The sequence below is a fragment of the Pipra filicauda genome, unplaced genomic scaffold, assembly GCF_003945595.2.
Source record: "Pipra filicauda isolate LSUMZ 115617 unplaced genomic scaffold, ASM394559v2 scaffold142_size1944046_pilon, whole genome shotgun sequence".
NCBI classification, from domain to species: domain Eukaryota; kingdom Metazoa; phylum Chordata; class Aves; order Passeriformes; family Pipridae; genus Pipra; species Pipra filicauda.
The window spans coordinates 1,768,898-1,793,098 of NW_024103907.1; the positions used below are offsets into that span (position 1 = coordinate 1,768,898).

General features: G+C 38.9%; 1 protein-coding gene across 2 annotated transcripts in view; it reads left to right on the forward strand.

Moving 5' to 3' along the window:
• Positions 1–24,201, forward strand: part of XPO4 (exportin 4) — a 76,218-nt gene that overhangs the window by 6,916 nt on the left and 45,101 nt on the right. For both annotated transcript variants that reach the window (XM_027743391.2, XM_027743392.2), the window contains exons 2-4: positions 15,909–16,014; positions 18,802–18,943; positions 19,201–19,339. In XM_027743391.2, the coding sequence (XP_027599192.2) occupies positions 15,909–16,014; positions 18,802–18,943; positions 19,201–19,339 (387 nt within the window). The remainder of the gene's footprint in view (positions 1–15,908; positions 16,015–18,801; positions 18,944–19,200; positions 19,340–24,201) is intronic.

Consider the following 24,201-nt stretch of genomic DNA (forward strand, 5'->3'; position numbering starts at 1 on the left):
GAAATCAGACTAATCATTCCGATGCTGAGAAGATTTGTGGAAATCCTCCAAGTCATCACCTGCAAAACAAGCTGGATGTGTGCTGTATTATCTTTTGCTTCAGAACTTTTATGGTTGGTGCGTTTTACAGGCACACAGTTCAGATTACAGCTTGGGAGATAAGTACATGCAGTGTACATTGTACTAGTGAAACTTTTACCTGGGAGCTGAGAACAAATGTGCATGGAGCATATCTGTACTAAGGATGAAGGGTTGAGATTAGGGAAGTGAGAACTGATAGAGACCTTTGGAAAGTAAAGATACTGTTTGATGAAATTAAAAGCTAGTGAAATGATGTTCTTTATGCTTAGGGTTTATTTCCTCTGACCATTTCACAGAGGGAGTGTTTTTTTTTTTGAATCAGTATAATGTTTTGCACCCATTTGATATGTCACAGTTGCATTGGCATACTTCTATATTTTTGTTCTGAATAATCAATGTAAATACTGTGTGTTTGCTTCTACATTCATCTGCCAGGGAGCTTCATTAGTCCACAACTCCATCTGGATAATTCTTCTTCAGGCACCACCTACTGCTGTTTTCCCTTTAACCTGCTTCCTAAGAGTCTTATCGTTTTTATGCTAATCTGTGTTCATTAGTTAATTAACAGCTTTCCCTATGGAGAGGTAGAAGAAATCCTCTTGATTATTAAGTTGAGCTGATCCTGTCACAAGCAGATAAGTAAAATATTCCTTTTCATCAGTTTCTGACAGTGTTTTGATTCTAAAAAGTCTGTCTCAATTAGGTATACATAAGATCTTTGTGATTTTCATGCATAGTGGGGTGTATGAGTGGCATAAACCCACATACATACTGGGAGATGTGGTGTAGAAGGGAAAGTGTCAGATCTGAGCTGTGGGAGACTTTGATGCAGATCTCTACTTCTTTTTCATCCCTTCAAACTGTCTAAAACATCCTGTTGAATAGGGAGTAGTTGTTCAGATAGAGACTTTAAGAAATGAAGGCAGGAGGATGTATTTTACATAGTTCCTCTTCTTCCTCCTGTCTGCCTCTGAAACAGAAAAAGCCCAAACTTTCCTACTTCTGAGACTTAACTAAGAGTGGCCGCTGTACAGTGCTGCCTTTGGCTCTGCCAAAACAGAGGGTAGTAATACACCCACCTGAGTGGTTGCATAGTGAACTAGTTTGGGAAGTGGATGCAGGGAGAAAAGGTTTTTGCATTGAAGTAATTTTTACTGTGTTGCCTTATAGACAATTCTACTACCTTGATTGAGATGAGAAAGCTTGCCTATGCTCCTGAAAGAAATTTTGGTCAAACTATGTTGTTAAATCACTAAGGAAGTAACAGGTATAATTCTTATCAAATCAAAAGTGATTTTTTTAATAGAAAATAAAGTAAATGTTTAGATTAACATAGAAGCAAGTGAATGAAGTTTTTTTGCTTTTGATACTTTGTAAATCAGATAAGTTGGTTTAGTTGTGCCTACCAAATTCAAAATTTGCAGAACTATAAAAGTGAATATGAAGAAAGGCTAAAGATATGTCATGATTTGTGCTTAAACTGTAGATGTCAGTATTTTTTGTCATACAGTCCAACTGTGTTATGTGCAGCTGTGCAAAATGCTAGAGGCACAGTTGAAAATATGCCTTATGCCAGGGTCTCTTGAAGGCTTTGTATAATTAATCTGTGACTTGGCAATTGATGAAGTGTAGAAGGTTTTTTGCCATGGAATTTTGTGGATTGTGATGGCAGTCTCTGGGATTTCAAAAGTCTTGGTTAAGGTGAAGAATATCCATAGTCTCACATTTGTAAGTGTGACACAGACATAGGCTGTATTTTCACAGAAGCCTAAACCAGACTAACAGTGAGTGTCAGAGAAAAAACATTGCTTATCTTTTTGCTGGATTGATTATCTGCTAGGTTAGTGAGTTGGACTGGCTTTTGGAACGATCTGCCAAAGCTAGAATAGGATAATACTGTGTGTCTAGGAGTGGAAATGCTGTTAATTGTGGCATTAGTGATGGTATGCAAACAGTATCAAAGCTAAGAAGCAGCAGAAACAATTGTAAAAACACAAACCGCACTGGCTCATTTATGTGCTCGTTGATGAGTTACTCCAGAACTGCCACCAGTCTGTCTTGTGGCAGCACAAGAGAAGTCATCCCTCCTTACAGTGCCTGTCTGGGGACAGGTGGAAGGTGTCCAAGCTGGTGATGTGGGGTGAAGTGACATCCTTTCTGGCCCAGGATCTACATGTGTAGCTTCTCTACCTTGGGCAAACAGCAAAGGCTCTTCTCTTTTTGCTGATTTTGCCTGCCTCTGCAAATAGCTGATCCTGAAGGTTTTGGTATGAACTTCCCCCAGATCTAATCTGCCACAGCTTGGTCATGTATCGGTGGTTTTGGCATTCCCATGGTCCTTTAAGTCAGTTCCTCATTCATCTTGCCATGACTTCAGCCAGTCATTGGTGGTGGCAGACCCTGCCTGCCAGTGCTGGGTTTCACCTTACAGCTCAGTTAATTTCCTCTTGTTGTTGCTACGTTTTACACATTTGTCACTGTTAGATTTCGTGAGGACTTCTCCACACCATCAATACATAGGTGTGTGCAGAAAATGGAGATGTCCAGGTGAGAGACTGGACCTGTAGCTCTCTTGCAACAGGACTGCAGCCCTGGGCTGGAGGGGGGGGAGAATATGTTCCCCCTTGTAGCTGGATGCTGGTTTGATGCTAGGTGCCTTAAAGCTGAATTGGTGTGTTGTTAAAGCAGTGGCTGAAAAGCATTACATTAATCTGCAAAGAGAGCTTTGTGTGTTTTCTGCATCATCATTTGGTTTTTTTTTTTCTCATTAGGGTCTTAACTGTTCACATTTAGCTTACCTTTGTCATCTCTTCAGTCACTGACTTCTACTGCTTTCTTTGCTAATAATGTTGCTGCTCTTTGACTTTTCTTTCAACCATAATCTTGGTAGCCTCCCAGATTATTGATTATTGAGGAAATGTGCAAATAGGTTTACAAGACATGGACACTCCTCGCTGGTGAAGGAAGAATAGTGCTTTCCTTACCTGTCAACAACCACTGCCAAGTCCCAAGCTAAAAAACAAATGTGCTTCTTCCTGAGAGAATTTGGGAGTCTAAGCTGCAAACCCTTTATTTTTTGAGGTTACTTTAAGTGGGGTTAGGAACAGATGTTGGGTAGCTTCAGGATAGTGAATTGTTTAGTGGGAAATATATAAATATAAAATTCTAGTATCAAGAGAAATGACAGTATTGTTTCTGGAGCTAGTCTTCTGTTCATGTTACAATAACACTCCCTCTAACAGCACTGAGAATAAAATATGTAATTATGGCCACATTTCTTCACAATCATTTTTTCAGTAAGTATGTTTGCACTGTGACTGTTCGGAACTTGAGACTTGGCTAATTTATGCAGATTTCTTAGAGTGAACTCAAATACTTACTTTAAGGGAGTCCTAAAGATTGCCTCTTCTAAATAAAATCCCAAAATGTTTCTTGTGGAGTAAAAAAAAAATTTCTTCATAAAAGAAATGCTTTTTAGAAGATGTTTTCTCAGAATATACGTCATGTGTCTGTTCTGTATATCAGAGGATGAATACAGAGATACGTAACTTCTTTGGTAATGTAGTTCAGGCTGTAACAGCGGAACAAAGTGGTGAAACAAGGTAAAAGTAAAGGACATCCTACCATCTCAAGTGTGTACAATTCTAGATGTACGGGAAAGGAGCTTTTTCTAGATGTGTTCAGTGCAAGTCTGTAATATTTTGTGGTTTTGAGGGAAAGAAGTTATTCTCTTTGTAAAATCATTTCAGTTTCACAATTTCTTTTGGCTTCCTTGTCTTCCACCTAACACAGGTGATGAGCTTCCTTCTCTATCTTTTTGCTCTTTTTTTGCCAAACTTTGATTTTTGTCTGTAGCTATGTTTCTTTTTCCTTATACGATTCAGATATTGTATTTTCTGTGTATTTTACTTGCGTCTGTAGGTTTTTATTAATGCCCTAACAGTTAATAGCCATTAATAAAGGTAGGTGTTTTAGGCCATGCCATTTTGAAAGTACACTAAAACAAAGGAGTTTTTCACATAAAATTTAGATAAACTCTGAGAATTGTAAAGACTCCCTTACCTTCCTTTTAATCAACTCTTCCTAAATAATTATGATGGGACAAAATCGTTTTGAGATTTTATCAAGATGGATGGAGGAGGAAGCGCTAAAACCTGAATTTTGGCAGGGAATCTGGCTGCCCTGTGTGCCTGACTTTCTTCATCAGCTTGGTGGGAGGAAATGCTTTTGTGATAGGAGTCAAAGCCTAAAACACTCAGAAACCAAACTGTATCACTGTGTCAGTTTAAATATTTCATGTGGTGATGAATTTTGACTTCTGTGTTGGGGGCTGCATGGGAGGTGGAAGGGGGGCTACCCATGTGATATCCTGTGAACCCTGTTACTCCATCTGCACATGCTTACTGTAGAAGGCTACATGCAAGTAAAAATAATACCACCCTTGCAGCAGTGTGTTTGGGGGGGGGTTATAGCTGTTCTTTCAGCAAGTATAATTTGAAATCGGACAGTAGGAAAAAATAGCTACTGTTAGACACTTCTACACATACAGACAATATGAAGTTTCAGAAAGAGAGTAGATGCTGACTGTATTTGATGTACAATGAGCCTAATAAATGGGTTATATATCAAGTACATCTGAACTTTGGAAAATGACTATTTCCATTAAACTTTGTATTGAAATTCATTGTTACTATCCTGGCACTTTTTGTTAAGTCATGTCTATGCTGTCTTGTAGGCACAGAAACGGACAATACAGACTTGAGCTACTTGAGTCTTATGATCAAGTTGTAATTAGGATTTTGGAGGCTGTGAATGGCTTGGGGTCTATCTCTTGCTGGAGAACCAGGGCCTGTCATGGGGATAGTCCACCCTGCAGTGAAGTCTGTAGTGTGTGTTGATGCTGAGACTCCTCTCCTTCCCACCTTTTTGGATAACAGAGGGTCTTAACTTGGGACTCGTGTATCTTCCATGCCTCCTTGTGGGGAAAGAGAGAAGCACTTGCAGTTGGTGGGAGCCAAGGGAAAAGCTTGGTTTGTTCCCACCAACCCTTTTCCTCCTTGCTGCAGAATGAGGCCAAGCTCACTCCAGCTCCAGGAGATGGTCAGAGGAAGGTGTTGTCAAATTGGCTATCACTCAGAATGTAAGGTCAGCCACTGCCAGCCCCTCTGATATCTGAGGACCAGCTTGAATGCAGGGGAGTTTATTTTCTGCCAAATCTCTTAACACAACAGAAAAAATTGGCCTTAACACAACAGAAGGAAACAGAGAGCAGGACTTGAGGCTAGTGTGAGTGCAGTTGTAGTAAAGGCTACTTTGACTTTTTGTGTCCTTTAGTAATATGTATTTTTAGGGTTCCTGTGCTACTGCAGTAGTGATATGCCATTTCTACTGAAGTCAAAGCAGATTGATTTTATTTGTTAACATCAAATGCTTTAAAAAGATTTGAATTTGGAACGATGAGGCTTTCTATAACTTTATATGGTCCAGCACTGACGAGCCTAAATTTGCAACTCTTGGGCTATGCAGAATTCAGTCATTTTCCCAAATTCTGCTGTAGCTATCCTCTATGGGGTGGATGGAGTACGGGCTGATCCTGCTCATCTGGTGCTCTCAGAAGGTTGGCACGAGCCAAAGTAATATTAATTTAGTTGAACGTATGGATTTCTTGTTGAGCAATGTGCACAGTGGTTAGAAAAGTTCTAAATGGATGCTGTGAGGCGACTGACAGCAGTCAGAGCTGATTGGATTAACAGCTCACCCAGGTATGTAGACTACTTAGAGGCATCTGTTTGTCAATGTCTTGTCACAGCTACCTGATGGCTATACCTTCATCATCCTCTGTTCTTTCCTCTTGCTCCATTATGGTCCTGCTTCCCCAAACAGAGATTCCATTCTGCATTTCTCCCTTTTGCGTCCCCAGGAGATCTCTGGTACCTGTTTTGAGGCTGAGAAGCAGACATGAACAGTGGAAGCAGTTCCTCTGCAGCCTGGTTACCACAAGTCATGTATCTGAAGCGTATTGTCCATGTAAATGAATGGTAATTTCAGTGGAGAAGAGAACCTGTAATAGTCTATAAGTGTGGGTCAAATTGTTAGTAGAGAAATAAAATCTCAGCAATTTTTGTTGCTTGTCTTGGAGAGGAAGTCTTATCTCAGAAAATCTTTTGATATTGATGGCAATTGATTTACTTTGGCTCTTTAGTCAATTAATGTGTATATATAATATCTTATATACGACCATTTCAAAACTGAGAATAGATCTGATCACAAAGCACAATTTATCTCCTGTTTTACTTGCAAAAGACTTAATAAAGTACTTCAGCTCCAAAATACAAAGCAAAAGCTGATATGAAAAAATAGTCTTTTTTCCCCCTATTGTTAAGTTTTTGCATGAAAGCAAGACGTGAGTGAGTAGATGTGTAGGAGGCAATTCCTCCAGCAGTCACACATTTGTTCCAAATATATACCAAAAAATACTGGGCACTCTGGGGTTTAAATTATTTAAGTAATAATTACTTTTGGGAAAGAATTTAAAAAAAAAAAATCAAAGTTTTTGTTCAGAAAGTTTTAAGTCTCCACCATATTGTCTCTAGTGCACGTCTGGTTCAAAGTTATTTATTTCATCTTACCCAAGATTATTTTTCAAGATTGTTATATTTTAAATTGGAAGATGAGTTACTACTGTAATTTAAATGATTGTTCCAAAAAGCAAGTGTAAAGGAAGCGATTGGAACGTAGTTGGAGTTGTTCATTATGCTAGCTAGGTTTTCTGTAGTAACTTAACTATTACTCAAAGGTTAGCAGTTGTATAATGACAGATCTGACTGGGACATCAGAAACTGCTCTTGATACCAGTTGCCTAAATTCCTTCTGGCCTCGTGCCCAAGGCTGGAATGTCTCATCTACTTGTGAAGCAGCTGCCAAACACTGCGGAGCTGAGCATCCTCATATAGCTTGAATTGTTAGCTGCTTGAATTGGCATCTGCTTCGTGAGCGGACCGGACATCCTTGCGTTGTTAGGTGTCACTGTCTGCTACAGAAGTAGAGTGAATATCTGAGAACAAAAGTGTGTCTAATTGTCCAGTTCTCTGTGCCTGACCCCTGTATTTAATCTCTTTGATTAGCTATTTTAAAAAGACAAGTGACAGTTCTTGAGTGTGCTGTGATATACTGTAGGAGAAAGCTTATTTAAAATACTTGAAAAGTGTGACTGGTATAACTGGAATGCAAACTCATTATGACTTGACTGCACAGAAGTCAGAGTAATGCAGTCTTGGGGCATGCTGCTTGATGTGACTTTGGTAGAGTTAAATTTGGAATCTCTTTATTCTGAGAGTCTGATTCTTTTCTATAACTCGCCTATACAGCAGATCTGTGCTGGGGAGTAATTCTCTTAAGGTGCTTTTATTGTTTAAGACACAGAAATCTGGTTTTAGGGGGTTTTGAGCATCTTAGTAGAAGAGCACCTTTAAGTACTTTTGTTTATTTAGTTATGTTGCAGCTATAACAATTGCTTACATGGATAGAGTAATATATGTAGCTGTCCTAAAGGCAGTGTGTGCACTAGTTAAAAATTATTACTTGCCCATGTGCTTGATTATTTTTTTCCTTTTTTTCTCTTTCTCCTTCTATTTTTGCCCATAATCCTTGACTATGTTACCACCATCACATGGTGTTCTCCTGCACATGCTTCTCAAGTTCACTCATGATCTTTCTCCTTTGCATATGCCTCACTGTTACTTGGCTTCCCTGCCTGCTGGGACATGTTGGTGAGCCATCTGGGTTTCCTTTATTCCTCACTTCTCTGAGCGAGTCTTGCCTGATGGTGGCTGTCAGCAAGGTCCAGACGCAGTGGTGCCACTGCCGACTGTGTTGGCTTTTGCTTATCCTTATGTATTGATGAGGATCAGTTGCTTTTGCTCTACTCTGTTGGACTTCCAGGCTCTCTGAGGCACAGAGTCTAGACACCATTTTGAAGAAGAGTGAATGTCTTTAATTGGGTTTTTTAAGCTGATGATGTCCCACAGACCAGAGTTCGAGAACAGTTTTATTTTACCTTTTGACTGCAAGGAAGGCAAGATTCCCCTACATATTTGGGGAAGCTCAGTTTGGACAGTTTGTGGTGACTTTTACCAAGTCATACTTCAGTAGAAATATCAGATTTTTTGTTCTGCCCTTGTCAAACTTTGTAATATGCTTTACTTGCAGACATAAACATTGCCTTTGGCAAGAAGGTTCCTACTTGTCTTTAGTAGTAGCAGGTACCAGCAATATGATCTTTTTTTTTAAACCCAAGGAAATTCTTCTAGTAGGCATGTTTGCCTTTCCATAATCCTACTAGTGTTTAGGCTGTACTGTTCATAGGGGACCTTGAAGTAGGTGGGAATACTGTGGGCGTCAGCTTAAATCACTCCAATGTACTCCCTCTGTGTTCTCTCAAGCAGCAAAATCTGGAGGAGTGCGTGACTCTTCTTTGTGATATGCTAATTTGCAGATTTCCCCCAGTGTAATTGTAGAAAGATTGCTGACTTTGATTGTATTCAGTGCTGTCTTGCCATAGCAAAAGCCTAAAAAATCAGAATTTGTCTCTAGCAAGCTTTTCTGTCTGCAAGGAATGAATGCTGTTCACCTCATCCTTATGTTTATAAATGATCACGAGCTGGATTTTTCTTAGCAAAATTACAATGCAGAAGTAGCAGTGCAAGCTGGCTAACTAAATCATATTTAATAAAAAACTATCCCATTATTGATTTTAATAATAATGTTGAATGGTAGAAGTTGTTACTATTAAGATACTATCAGTGTCTTAAGTGACCAATAACAAATATTCTCTGGAATCCACAACAATATTAGAACAAACTACTGAACAAACTTCAACTACAAGATGTTGAAGAGGTCAAGATTCATATGTCAGAAGCCAATTCAGTCTTTTTTATTGGCCTTCTAAGAAGATAGAAATTTTTTACAATGAGGGTGGTGAGGCAGTGGTACAGGTTGCCCAGAGAACTTGTGGATGCCCTATCCGTAGAAGGGTTCAAGTCCAGGTTGGATGGGGCATTGAGCAACCTGGTCTAGTGGAAGGTAAAGGTGTCCCTGCCCATGGCAGGGGGTTGGACTACATGACCTTTAAAGGTCCCTTCCAATTCCAACTATTATGTGATCCCATGATTCTATTCTATGATCTCAAACCATTAAGAAAATAATGTAACTTACAATATATGATTAAAAAAGTTCTATTTTTTATATTTGTGATGATCAACATGAAACTACCTGAACAAAATTGCTTGAGGAGGGAGTGGAATTTGATACGGTTTGGTGTTTTGTTTTTTTTTAAACCAGAAAGTGTTTTCAGATAAGGAGAATGAGCTAAAGAAGCAGACTTCAAACGTTGGTGTGGTTTTACTTTTTCAACCTCTTACTGGCAAATACACAATGACTTCAACTTTAGTCTTATGAAGAGAGCATCTCATATTTGCAACCCATTTGTTTCCTTTCTTGTGTACCTATTACGTTAATTTCTTGGCACTTTCCATCCTGTCAAGTCATAATTACATATATTTTTTCTAGAGGTATGTTACTGAGGTAGGAAATGCTTGTACAAAACAGGTGTTTCTGAATACATATGTGTAGCTTCAAATCCTCTATGTACGTCTGACTACTCCTATGTAAAATAATAGCTTGGGGATTTTCTTTTATTTTTACCTCTTATTTTTTCCACATGTACCTTCAACAGATGTTTCCTAGTCATGTGTGTATTTTCCTTGACAGTTGATCTGACCTTTTCTCATATCTACTACTTTCCTGCTCCGTGTGTTGGTATTAATTAATATTATAAATAATTTGTAATACCCTTTGTGTTAGCAGCCAATCTTTTAGTATTTTTAGTCATTCCCTCCTTGTCCTTTGTGTACCATCAAGTGAGGAGCAAAAAAAAAATAAAAAATCCAAGTTAGAAATTAAAAATCTGTATTATATAAGGAAGGAACAAAGATGGGTTATTTTGGCAAAAAAGTGGCAACACATAAACTTATGGAATTAATGGTCCTGCTGTATCTGGTGGTGGTCCTTATCTTCCCATGATACAAAAGGATGGTTGCAGGCAGTAAGAGTGCGAAAGCTAGTTAAATACCTACTAGTACACTGGTGGCTGTTGAGGAACCTGTACTGTTTGGGGGTTTAGTGTTGTTAATTTGTTGCGTTTGTGACATCTGCGTTTTTTGGATGAGTGGATTGCTTATATTCAGATTGCTGAGGTAAACAGTTGTGATGAACAATGTTGGTGCACCGAAGAGGGATGATGGAGCTTCATCCATGATATGTTTTCTTGTAACAGTTTCATAGTGATGAGAAATAGGATTTAAAGAGGATGTGCTGACCTCAAACTTGTTGAGGAGAAACTTTTATTTCTCATGGAGACCTGAATCAAGTTTTGTTTTTATCACACTGGAAAGAAAAGGTAATTGCATGAAAGTTATGTTCAGATTTTTGTAAGGAATGTGGTCTAATAGTTAAGGAGGGGAAAACCTGACTTGAGATTAGTTTTACACAACAATTCTTATCATTCCAAAATAATTGTCTCGTTGCTGTAACACCCATGTGAGCTGAGAGTGGGCTGGTGTTATTGGTTTTTTCAGTGTACAAAAAGTGAAAAATCAAATGTAGGGTGATAAGTGACTCTGTGAAAGAAAACTATTAAGATCTTAATCAAGAATATAAGAGCCAAATCTCTCTCTTTTTCTACCATTAAATATCATTGCCCAACTTTTGGAAGGCTTGCCTGCATCCAAGGTGCAGACTGAGGGACTTGCTCTTGGCAGAAGGAGCTGTAAGTCATTCCCCATGCATTCGGTCTTCATAAATAAAGTTGGAGCATGCTTAGGCTACACCAGAAAAATATGCTTATGCCCATGATTTGGACAGCTTTTCTGTTTGACTGATCTGTGCCGACACGTTCCTTCAGGCTGCATCTGCCTACCTGTATCCCAGAAGTACTAGAAAGATGCTGACTGCTGAGGACTACCCAGTGTTTACCCTAATACAGAAAACCTCAAACTCCAGCTCTTCTTTTTTTTTTTTTTTCTCAGTCTTCTTTTCTGACTGTGAGGTGTTAAAGGTGTTTTCTTCATTTTGCTTCACAGGCTATATTTCATCCTAAAGTTTAGTGTTTCTGTTCTTTTCAAAAAGATTTTTTTTCTACTGGCTCATTTACCATTGATGGATTGAGGAGAATCCTAGTGATTACCTGTGTTCTGCTAAGAGGAGTGAGAAGAGTAGCGAAGACCTTGGTTTTTCCATGCTTTTTCCTTAAATAGATCCATAGAATCACTTAGGTTGGAGAAGACCTCTAGGATCATCTAGTCCAGCCATTAATCTGGCACTGCCAAGTCCACCACTAAACCAGGTCCCAAAGAGCCAAATCTGCATGTCTCTTAAATACCTCCAGGGATGGTGATTCTACCACTTTCCTGGGCAACCTGTTCCAATGCCTCCCTTTCAGAAGGGATTTTTCACAACAGTACAGAGAAAGTATGGGATTTCTGTAAGCACATGCAGGATTCAGATGTTTTAACATGATTATTTGCTTTGTTACAATTCAGTCATTGATACTGTGCCTTAATTTTTCTCTCTCTTTTTTTTTTTTTTTATAAGCTTGTTGACATGAAAGGTGAGGAGTTACATTACTTTCTTATTAGTAATCCAGGCTTTCAGGTAAGTTTAGTGGTAGTGCAAGTATTAGTGCTAGCCTGCCTCTTGTCTTCTTTCAGCTTTTCTTTCCCATGAGTGAATAGCTGTCATTTAAATGAGTAGTCCTGCTGGATCTAATCAGTAGGTGCTGCTGCTGCTCCTTTTCTGTATCCACACAATCATGGTAGCTGAAAGGATGTAGTTTTATTTATAATACTGTGTCATATAGGAGTTCTATTCTTTTGGGGCAGTAGCTTGTTATGCTAAAACCAGAAAGATGATCTTTGTCCTGGATGACTTTTTACAGGTAACTTTTAGGACAGAAGAGAGAACAGATGGGTGTTAGAGGTAAATGCCAGACCATACAACTTCCTCATAAGAGAAAGAGGAGGCACTGATCTCTTCTCTCTGGTGACCAGTGACAGCACCCAAGGGACTGGCCTGAAGCTGTGTCAGGGGAGGTATGGATTGGATATTAGAAAAAGGTTCTTCACCCAGAGGGTGTTTGAGCACTGGAACAGGCTCCCCAGGGAAGTGATCACAGCACCAAGCCTGACAGAGTTCAAGAAGTGTTTGGTCACTGCTCTCAGGCACATGGTGTGACTCTTGAGGGATGTTTCTGTGCAGGGCCGGGAGTTGGACTTGAATGATCCTTGTGGGTCCCTTCCAACTCAGCATGTTCTGTGATTCTGCGAAAGGGATGTAGCTGCAAATAGTTTCAATATGCCACAAGAGCCTGATAATTACATCACTGGTATTTAAGTCCTTGTAAACTGGGTGGTAGAGAAGAGAATGGAGGAGACAATTAGAACAAAAACAGTGAATGTACGTGCGTGTTTGGGGGACCTTCCAAGCATGATGAGTACTTGGGGTACATTTCTAGCCTTATTGTGCTGAGGAGGTGCTGGGCACTGACATACAGGGCTCTCGGGATCACTAAGCCAGTATTCTTGTAATATGAAATTTGTGTGCAGAATATGTATATGCTGGCTTTTTCTTTAAAGCCTAAAATTAACTGTACTTTACATTGTTGTACAGATAAATACTATCTTAATGCAGTGAAGGCAGTAGACTGTGAGCTTTAAGCTCCCTCTGGTGGATGTATAGTACAGTTTAAACCTTGATTGTTGTACTTGTCTGTTCTGGACAGTTATTAGAGTCTAAGTGTGTAATGTGTCATTAAATTATTGTGATTTTTAAAATCAATACAGGAATATGATGTGCTATGTACTTTCCCAAGGTGCCTAAGGTCTCTGTAACTGGACTTCAGAGAAGTAGAGGAGTTAAAATAATGTAAAATAAGAGATCTATTTCATAGTTATTATAAGCATAAAGGGAGTATTTCGCATAATAATTCTGGGTTTTTTGGCGGTGCTATAGTTTGCAACTGATATCCCTGAAAGTGCCTTTAATACAGAATGGTGAAAATAGGATCTCTGTATGAAAAACTCAAATGTTAATGCAAAGTTAGTTCAAGATCAGGTAGCCCTGATTTGATCTTCTTGCTCTAAAAGTGTAAATATAAATTACCCAACTTGAAAAATGTTATGCTTTGTCACGCCCAAAGGATTCTTCCTAACATGGCTGTAGTTATTGAGGCTTCACAAGACTGCAGAGTTGTGAGCTGCAAGGTCAGTACTGTTGAAAGGGAAACGTTACTCCACTCCTTTTCTCTGTATTGTTGCACTGGCACTTGTCTGGCTTTTTGATGCTTTATTAAAGTAATAAAAGAGTGTTCATTCCTCTTGCCCCTGTGCCCCCCCTCACGCTTTGTGGTTTTGGGTTTTTTTTTGTGGGCTAGTTGATAGAAGGGATCATGGTTCTTTGTACATTTGCACAAATGCTTGCCCATACAATGAGGGGAAAAATGTGGGGATTGCTTTTTTGTTTGGTAGATTTGGTTTATTTGCCGTAGCACTGACTGAAGTGTGTGTTAAGCTGTTGCTGTGTAGGTCATTCTTGCATTTTTGATAAGCTGCACCAAGTATTCTTTTGGCATTCGGTACTGCTGGTTCTGTTGCAGGGAATGTAGCTAGGGTCCATGCAGAGAAGTACTGTCCTTCAGACTGCAGAAGGCACGTGTGGTTGGGAGCAGCTCCTGCTGATGGCTGGCTGCATGCAGAAGACGTGAGGCTTTATCACAGAAATGTTGCATATCCCATTTGATAAGGCTGCTTCTATACAAGTTTACGTTTGATTAAAAAGTTCTTAAAGCTTGAGTTTCTGCATTGGATTGGAGTTCACTGCAGCTCAGTGTCTTGGAAAGACTTGGACCGTGCCATGGAGCTTACTTCTGTCTCAGATATACAGCAGTGTGTAATGTACCAAATATCCAGAAGTTTTCCTGTGTGCATATCTGCCTGCAGCGTGCTGACTTAGTCATTGAGATGCTGCTCCAAGGATGTGGAAGAGGGACATGAACTGAAGGCACAGTGCATCTATACATGTGCACAGCCTAACACTGAACTGCTGTCTGCCCGGAAGGGGGCATGGACAAACACCGTGGTCTTGCGCCCAGAGCTGGTAAGAGCTGTCCTGCACAGGTTCAAATCACTGTCCAGGGACATCCTGCCCTCAAACTGGCTGTAGAGCAGAGCAGGTTTGTGAAGGGACAGAGCATTTATTCTGCATAAGCTGTGTTCCTCCACTACTTATTTTTCTCCCTTCATAGACATTCTTCATATCTGCACAGGAAAAGCTGTGAGAGTCAAAAATTTGCTATGTAAGGAGGTGGACAGCTGTTTATTAGGACCCCCTTGATCAAAGGATCAGCAGCCTGCTTTTCCTTGCTTCATTTACTCAGATTATTAAATTGTAATCTCTGGTGTTATTTCCTCTTATGTGAGTCTTCTGTCATCTTGTATTCCATCAAGGATGAAAGAATTAAATCAGATTTGATATGTTTTATTTACTGGCAAATATTTCACTTAAGTTAAAAACCTTGGTCTATATGCTAAGGTCTTTGTGCTTTTATTCCCAAAGCAGTGGGTATAAATCACAGCCAAAAGATAGGTGGCACCCATGTTCTCCTCAGATTGCTAGGGACAGGACTGGAATTTGGAAGTTCAATAACCTATGCTATCACCTTGACCTGGCTCTGCAGTTTGAATGTGATCTTTCTACATGTGCAATCAAAGGTGCTTTAGTTCTGCTTACCCTGTTTGTGGTATCAATCCCTTGCAAGAGCATCTTGTGCCATGTGCTTGTTCAGATAAATCCCAAATAGCAGAAATTGGAGAATATTGGTGGCAGAAGTGGAGAGCAGTGTGGTGTTGTGAGCAGCTGATGGTTTCTGCAGGGTTGTTTTTACCTTGTGGGACAGTGTGGGGGAATTCCTGGAGTTGCTTCATGAGGTGAGACTGCAGTGCAGGCAATTAACTCTCACCTGTGCTCTGTAGGCACCTCGCAGTGGTCCAGGTCATTGTGTAGTTTTATGCTTTACCTGGAGCTGATTTTCAGGTAGTAACCGCCATGGAGCTGCCTTTCAGCAGCAGAGCAGCAGGTATTACCTGAGCAGCCAAGGTGCCCAGGATGTAAGGGGATGGGTGTAAGCAGCTGGGGAACCACTTATAGCCATCCCCAAATAGGCTCACCTGTCTCTTCAATTGCATTCAAGTCTTCAAGATGTCAACTTCAACATTAAACACTAGAGGGTAGTATGTTACTGACAATACTTTATTTTTGAATGTATTTGTAGTGATTTTTTAATCCCTTGAATTTATTACACAATTAAATATTTTAAAACAAATGTAGAACTAAAGAAAAAACAGTGCTTTGCTCCTGAGACTGAGCATGTGCAGCAGCATTTAGTAGTGTGAAGTAATATATTTGGTTTGAGTAGAAAAATGGGTTGAATTTAGATCGACTTTTAGCTTTCTTCAGAAGCATCATTAGGAACACTATATTTAGAATTATTCACTCTCTGCTTGATGTCTCAATATTCACACTTACGTACATGTAATGTAAATACACAGTGGTATATAAGAAGAGGCTATGACTGAGAAAGAGCAAGTAGTTTTGCCTGGAGATACTTGGTTTTGATGTTTAACAAGGCAAAATTTCTAAGTTCATGACAATTGCTCTTACTATATTTACAATCAGGATGGGATTTCAGTGCTTGAATAACTTTTTTTTTTTTCCAGGCACCACCTTCCATGGTCAATAATGAACAACGCCAACATGCTGAGCACATATTCTTATCATTTAGAAAATCAAAATCACCATTTGCTGTTTGCAAACACATTTTGGGTAAGTTTTAATAAATGAAGTTAAATATGTACACTCTTTTGTAATTGGAACTGTGCTGTTCTTCTGCAGCTGGGAGTATGAACGTCAGTTTTGATTTTGATGAGGGGTACTTTTTCATGAAAGGTGAAGCCTATTGCTGCCTTTTTTGATTTATGTCCAACTGTTTTGTTAAAGGAAAATAGAAAAGTTTCTGTCCACCTGGTAAAAGCAGGTGATTTGAAATTCTGTGATTATACCTGTGGAAAAGGAAAGAGATAGGCAGATATCACCCTTTATCAGAAATTTCTTTGATTTTAATGGAAATGCTGTAAATGTGGTTGTGTTAACAAGTCTTTAAGAATAAATCTGTTTTTAGAGGTGCTATAGAGACTTATTAGAGTTGGGCAGCTAAATAATCTGAAAATTACAGGAGCAATAATGATGTAGCAAGCACTATTGTACTAACCAGATGTGAGTGTTGGGGGCAGGCAACTGGGAGGTTTCGGTGGAAGCTGACTCTGAGCCCCAGAGAGGGAAACCTAGAAGTTTATGCAAAAGAACACATGCCAAAACCACAAAAAGCAACTTTTCTTTCAAAGCATTTGCCAGAATGAGCAGAGAACTATGAGAATTCTGTTTAAAATATTATTATTTTCATACTTCATTCATTCCACAGTATTTTTTTTAACAGTTATTTCTAAATTTACTGGATTGAGACTTACAATTCATGAATATTATGATGTCAATATTGCAGGCCTACTACTGTATTTTTAAATTATACTGTGATATATAGAGCAGGGTGTACTTCTTTTCCTACACCCACTTCCCAATCAAAATGTTTTTCTACAAATAGATTTCTTCTGGTTTTAACATATTATAGGAGTACTTCGTCTGGTCCTGAAGACTGCAGTCACAGTTTTTGCTTTATGGGTCAGCAAAATTGAGGCTATTTATTGTCACAACTTGGGAGCTGAAAAGGGAGAGGCAGGGATTATGAAATCAGGAACTAGAGAATGGTGACAAACTGTTCATGACAAAGAATAAAAGAGGAAGTGTAGTGAAGGAATATGTGCTGATCGGGATGGGCAGGAACCAGAGGAACAAAGTAGATGGCTTTAAAAAGAAACAGAAAAAAATGGTCAAGGCAGGAACTGGAATGGATGTAGAGAGAGATAAAAAGGATGTTGATGTCATTTGTGGAAAGAGGAGTGTGTGAATGATACAGGGAGAATAATGGAGATGATGAGCATAAGGAAAAGGGGAACAGCCACTACTATGCCGTTTCTTTAAAAACCTGGACTTGAACCCAGGAAGCACTAGGGTCTACATTCTTCTGCTGTAAACTTATAGCTGTTCAATGTACTGCCAAAGCCTGCCCTTCCTTTCTTTAGTAACTTCACGTAGAGGATAACGGTGCTCTGGCTAGTTATAAGCTTACACTGGAGGCTGGAGATCTGTGCTGTTAATGATTCCAGTTGTGCATCTGCAGTTCTTGACACAAAAGAGAAATTCCGTCCTTTTTTATTTGCATTCTCTGTTTTGTGTGAGCTTAGTACAGCTAGAAAAGCCAAAGAGCTGGAAGTTGACAAACGTCAGCATTAAAATTCCCATGCAGGAATAATTCAGTTCGTTTTTATGTGTGTGTTAGACATACACATTAATCTTTTACTTAAGTGGTTATTTAGTTTTCCAAATTAAACTAAGTTGATTTTAAGGTGGTTCATTTTGATTTAAGCATGTTTATCTGTGTAGGTTTAGATTTGGAGCCTGATTAAATAACATAAAAGTACTGTAGCAAATTAGCTGCCATCTTGGATGTAGAACTTGCATATAATGGAAATTTATATTATAAACTTGCTTGTATGTAATTGGAGGAAGAAAGTTTGCTTTGTAGTGGTTTAAAACCCTTCATCTCATGACTGATGTTTTTTCAAACAAACTCAGTTTTTCTAGTCCTGGTGGGTCACCCACTATGCTTCTTGTTTGGGAATTTTATTTCACCATTTCACCCTGTGGCTACACCCTTTCTTAATGTTCTTCTTGTGTTTCCTGCAGAGCTCAGAATGTTTTGAAACTGGCTTTTGAGATACTACCTGCTATTTCCAAGTTAAAATTTTTAAAAGCAAAGTAACAACAACAACAACAAAGTCTCTGTAGCTTTCTATTATAATAGGAATTATATTCATATTCTGGCATTTCTCTTTAAATTGTACTTTGTAATCACCAAACTGTTACCTTTCTCCAGAACATATTTTTATACTTTCTGTAATGCATCTGTACACCTAGTAATCCCATATTCAGATAATAAGGACCAATGATTCCTACACTGTGGTCAGAAGTTATGTTTTGATTACCCTAAGATAAATATGGAAGCTTTAACATGATGTAGAAAACTTCAAATACTAGTCTGTAACATTTTTGCTTGGATAATTAAACACAAATATTATCTTTAAGTGTAAGCGGACATGTTTCTCTTTATGTCAGCTTAGTCACTTTAATTATTTAAGATGTTGGGACTAAATCATCTTGTTTATTTTGTTCCCCAGTTGTGTTAGCATTCTTATTCCTGATCTTTGAACCAGCCTTGTAGCATAGACAACTTTTCTCTTAAGTCACTGGCTTGAATAATATTGGACAACTTAATAATTGGGTTATTGATTATTTCTCCTCCTTGGTTTTTATAGCAACAAAATCCCATTTATTAATAAATAATAGTAAATTCCATTAGTTTTCTTTTGTTGGAAATACATTCAAGCTGAATACATGCATGTCTTCTAATACTCAAGTTACCTTTGTTTTTCCCCACAGAAACTAGTAAAGTAGACTATGTCCTTTTTCAAGCTGCTACAGCGATAATGGAAGCAGTTGTAAGAGAATGGATTCTCTTGGAAAAAACTAGCATCGAGTCACTGCGAACATTCCTTCTAACCTATGTCTTACAAAGGCCTAAGTGAGTATCAAAAACGTACTTCTGAACTTGTAGGATCCTGCATAAAGTCTGGGTTATCGTTTTTGTTTCCCAAGGTAGTGTTGGAAGACCATTATAACAATAATTTGTCTTCCATTCTTAGCAGTTAACTTCTGTAGAGTTGTCAGCTTTCCCTTATGAATTCACACAAAATATTTGAAAAAGAAATGTATTTAAAGTTTATTGAGCATTGATGTCCAGAATTACCTGCAACTATGTTTGTGCAATGTTGTTTGCAGCCTTCAAAAGTACGTTCGGGAGCAGATTTTATTAGCAGTAGCGGTGATAGTGAAACGGGGATCATTAGACAAATCAATTGACTGCAAAAGCATTTTTCACGAAGTCAGCCAGTTGATCAGCAGTGGTAACCCCACTGTGGTAAGTATTTATTTTTTTTCTTCAAAATTTAAGCAATCTGTATCAGCAGTTTAAGTTGTTGTATACTTAGTGACTATAAAATATTTTACACTTCTCTTATCCAATTAGTAGTTGAGTTGATAGCTATTAAGCAATCTTTTACCAAGTTGGAGATTTTTTTTTTTTAATGTTTTGAGACTAGGGTTAGTATGTGTAGTTCTTTGGTTCACAATTAGATCATATTTTTTAGGGAATAAGTTTTTCTGAATAGCTGCTTTAAATGCCATAGTTGTGGGTTGATGGTTCGTTTTGGCCGGTTTTTGTGGTGTGGATTTGGAATTTTTTTTTTTTTTATTCCTCTGGTTTTCTTTAATCAAATAGCAAGATCTAAAAAGGATTTTCCTTTAGCTGGGAGGTTCTCTGAACACTGTTCCCCTTCCATCTGTGCAGTGCTGCACTCTTTCTGTGGCTCAGCTGTTGGAATAGACTATTGAGCAAGAGGCATAGGCCTCTGCTATTCTCTGGGAGGCTAGTAGGTGGAGAGAAAGGGGTGTGAGGAAGTAAAATGTGGAATGGAAATACAAAACTTATTCTCAATTTAATGTCATACTACTAGGGGTAAGTGTTACCTTCGATACTGAGCTCAAAGTGGAAACAAGGTGTCCAATATCTATCTATGCATTTAGTGAAATTCCGTTTGCTATGCCAGGGGATAAGTTTAGAATAGGTCATAATAGAGGCATGTAACTAGAGATGTGATTTTTTTCTCCTACCAAAAGAAAATCAAAGAGTATGTAGATCCCATGCTGAAACTTTAACTGAAGCTTTTCTCAAACAAAAATCTTGAGGGAATTGGCTCATAACACTGCTGAGCGTTCAGAGCAGCAGTTGTACTAGATGTGAGCAGCGAATGTTTAACTCTGAAAATTCAGTCAAAGTGTGCTAGAAGTAATGCAGCTCTTCATAGTCCTAAAAATAGTGTATCACCTCTGAGCACAAGTAATATCCCTCCTGGGTATGGAAATTTCATTTATTCTTGTAAGCCTTTATTTCAGTTATTTAGTATTTTAGCCTTTTCGTTGTACATAATTTGGATAGAAATCTGTATTTGCTTAGCACAACGGAGTTAATGCTTTTTTCCAGGAAACATAGTCCTGTTATTGAAATGGAGTTTTACAGTTGAGGTTTTCAAGTTTTATGCACGACGCTGTGTATGCTCATGTAGTTTATAGGATTTTTCAGTAAAAATAGAAAAGTGCAGTAAATAGAAACCTGGATGTTGACAGAGAAGTCCTCTTTGAACTAACTCTTGCACGATTCAATTTCTGCGGCTGTATTCTGTGCATGCACTGGTGTACAGACACGCTGCACTGACCACAGCATACAACAAGCTAAGGCTGCCTGCTCCAAGTGTATCAATCCCAGGCATGCTGCAGAACAGCACATCACAGAGGAGCTCTGGCTGGGGGAAGGGGCAGTGTTTCACTCTTCTGTGAGTTCATCTCACTGCCAAGTTGGGCTTAGTTTTATATTTCCCTTTATCCACCTCTCTTCACAAGTATTACTTTCTCCATAGTTTTTCCAAAGTATTAGTGCTAAAGTTGTAAGAATGGTGTTGAAAATGTCTAGGGTATATAATGATGTCTTCTATTCTGGTATACTAATATGACTTACTAGCAGAAAATGACACGTGATGCTGCTGGAACATCTTTTCTGTGTGGCACCAGATAAAGTTGTTAGTTTTGGGCAAACTGGTTATAAGCACATGCTTCCATATATATATATGAATGTTTACATTATAAACCAATTCTTATTCATAAAAACGTTCTTGTAATCTTCTGAAACTTTACTACAAGAGAGATTCTGGTACAGCTGCAGCTTCATGTGGCCCAGGACTGGTATATGCAGTAATAAGCAGCAATAAAAGGGTGTGTTAGCACAGTTCCTGCCACAACTGCATTCTGAATGGGGTCAGGACATGTCTCCTGCATAAATATATAACAACTTTGAAAGGTTGTGTGAAATAATTCATACGATGAATTATCCATGTATCTTTTCAAATATGGCTAGGGGACTTTTTTCTTTACTGGTGTCCCTGTATCGTCCAGCAGTGCTCATCTGTGTGAGACCTCAGTAGTGCAGTTGCCTTGTTGCCATGTGGAGTCTCAGCTGAGGGTGCTTCAGGGTATGGTGAGAAGCTGAGGGAGCGGTGCTGCTCTCAAGATCCAAGATGTGCGGTCAGGACAGTGCCATGAACTGTCACGGATGTTTCTGGAGCTAAAAACAGGTCCTCATCCAAGTTAGGGAGGAGGCTAGGGATATAGATGTTGGGAGAGATCAGCAGATGTTTTCCAGCCTTCCATACCTCCCTATGGAAGGAGTCATTCGATTTTTTTTGACGTCTTTCCTGTAGAGTGATGTGCACTCTTGCCTCCATATAAACTCAAGTTTCAGAAGTCTGTGATACCTTTGTGACTATAAATTCTTTGTCAATTCTCTTGGTCACCTTTTGTATCCCTCCCAGACTTCTGCTCCATGTTTCCGCTGACCTTCTGCCTGAGGTTCACTCCAGCAGCTGAGAAATAACAGATGGAGTCAGCAGCAGGTCACTTCGTACTTAAAAATGTTTAAAGCTCTCAAATGAGAGCTATCAGCAGCTCTTACTTGCTGATAATGGCTTTCTACAGCAGTTTGTAAGTCAGAGGAAGTCCTTTTTAAAAAAGTAGTGTTCTCTTGCCTGCTTCCTGCTTACTTTTTCCACTCTGTTGGCTCTGAAGCTTCTTGACCCTTCTTCACCTTGCAAGAATAAAGTAGATACTTAATCTTTTCCATTCTGTGCAGCCCTCCACCCAGTTTCTGTCAGACATCTGTACTAGCTTTGTGATCATTAGACAGTCCTGGTCCGTGAAATCTTTCGGACTCTTCAGCAACATCTTGTCAGGATCACATCTTTATGGGTGGAATAATAAGGAGGGCAGTAAATGTAGAAGGTACTGTCTGTTGTGTGTGTCCTTTTGCAGGATTTGATATGCTTAATACCTTAATATTAGTTAAAAATATCTTTAGAGATGGATGTATTTTGAGTATGGAACTTGAAGGGATGTTATGGCAAACTGACATGTGAGCAAGACTGATGGATAAACTGTTGAGAATGAAAAGATGAAAAGGAAATTAGAAGGCAGAGAAGGCGAGGAATAGTGACGAGAGGAAGAAAGTGGTCAGGAGATGAAAAAGATGACTTTAGTATTGAGTAATCTTTTAATAGTGGAACACAGTGTACATACGAGGGAAATAACAGGGCACTAAGGAAAGGTTATACTACAGGGATGGGAAGGATGCATGATTAGAGCCAGCTTTTGAACCTGGAGTGCTGGCTTCTGCTGCTGGTTCTCTGCCATTTGGTCCTTTATGAATCTAATGGAAGAAACCTTTTCTGAGAACAGAAAGTGAACTTTGAGTCTGGCTTCTTAGTTATTAGAACTGAGTTTAGGTAGTAGTCCTCTGGGAGGACAAGGATTAGCTTTGGAGTTCTTGATTTTGTTTCTCCTGGCTCCTCCTGTAACATTGGTAAAAGCCATCCTCCTGCTTATGAAGGAGAGTGTGTAATCTCCCTTCAATAGCAATTTCAGGATCTCTTTTCAAAAATCTTCAACTCTAGGGGACCAAGCTTCTGGCAGTAGACGTGAGCCAATCTTAAAATGCTAAATACATGTTTTCTATCACTGATTTCAAGATTTTGGAGAATTTTGTGGGCCAAGTTTTTTTCAACTACAAATGCCTTCAGTTTCTTGACCTTTTCTTTTTGTGTTAGAATATTCTGCTTTTGCATAGCAGAGGGATTTCATTTGTCCTTCATCCCTGCCAGAAAGACAGGAATCCTGGCAGCTAAGGTGACTGATTCCCAGGAGGAGGATCTCGTCTGCATATGAACACAGTCAGATGGACTTTGTTTAAAACTGGACTGGGATATGGGTCACACCTTGATTTCTTCCAGAATGTGTAGGCAGATGCAGAGGGTCCAGGTGCTGTAGACCTGACATGGGACTGGGAAGCAACGGAAGCTGTGCTTTTTAATATCTACAATGCATACAGTAGAATGTATTCTAATACAAAGCTCCATATCTGAAGCCTACGTTTTTTTCTGTATGTAGAAGGAGACTTGTCAAAACTTACTGGAAGAGCTCTGGATTCCTGACAGTTCCTTCTCTTTTAAAGTTTTTAAATCTGTTGTTCTGTTTCTCAATGTGAAAGTTGGGCTAGAGAGAAGATGCAGATGCTTCAGGTTACCTATAGCTTCTGGGGGATGTGCTATGAATGGATTTCATATGAGCAGTGGGAAATATTGCTAAGAAAAACTCTAGACATTAATCTTCATTGAGATTAATCTATCCCTTATAATGGCTACATGGATAACTAGTTATATTTATTTAGCATTTACAGTTCTTATTTCTGTTCTTTGAAAGGAATTTTACTTCTGTAACCCTGTCTAGCTGTTGCTGTCTCATGTAGTTGGGTAGGAGTTGGAGAGGTTCTCCTGACTTCTACGTCCTAACAAAAACATATGTACTATCCCCTCCCCCAGGCTGTATCTTCTGGTCTAATAAAATTGTTACCTTGTCCTAAGAACTTCACTGGCCTCAAGATGTTGAGTATGAAAACCAGATGGTAAACCAGGATATTTAAGCTGTTCCTTCCTGCTGACAAGTGCTCTATGAAGGCCTAAGTTAGTGTGTTTAAAGGTTGGTTTGGGAATTTCAGGGATCCAGAAACTATTCCAAGTATGAGGTTAAAACTTGGTAGTAGGAATGTAAGAGAACTTTAAAACTTAAGTATTTTTTTTTGTAGTTGTATTAACCAGAGTGGCTTTTGCAGTTTTCAGATTT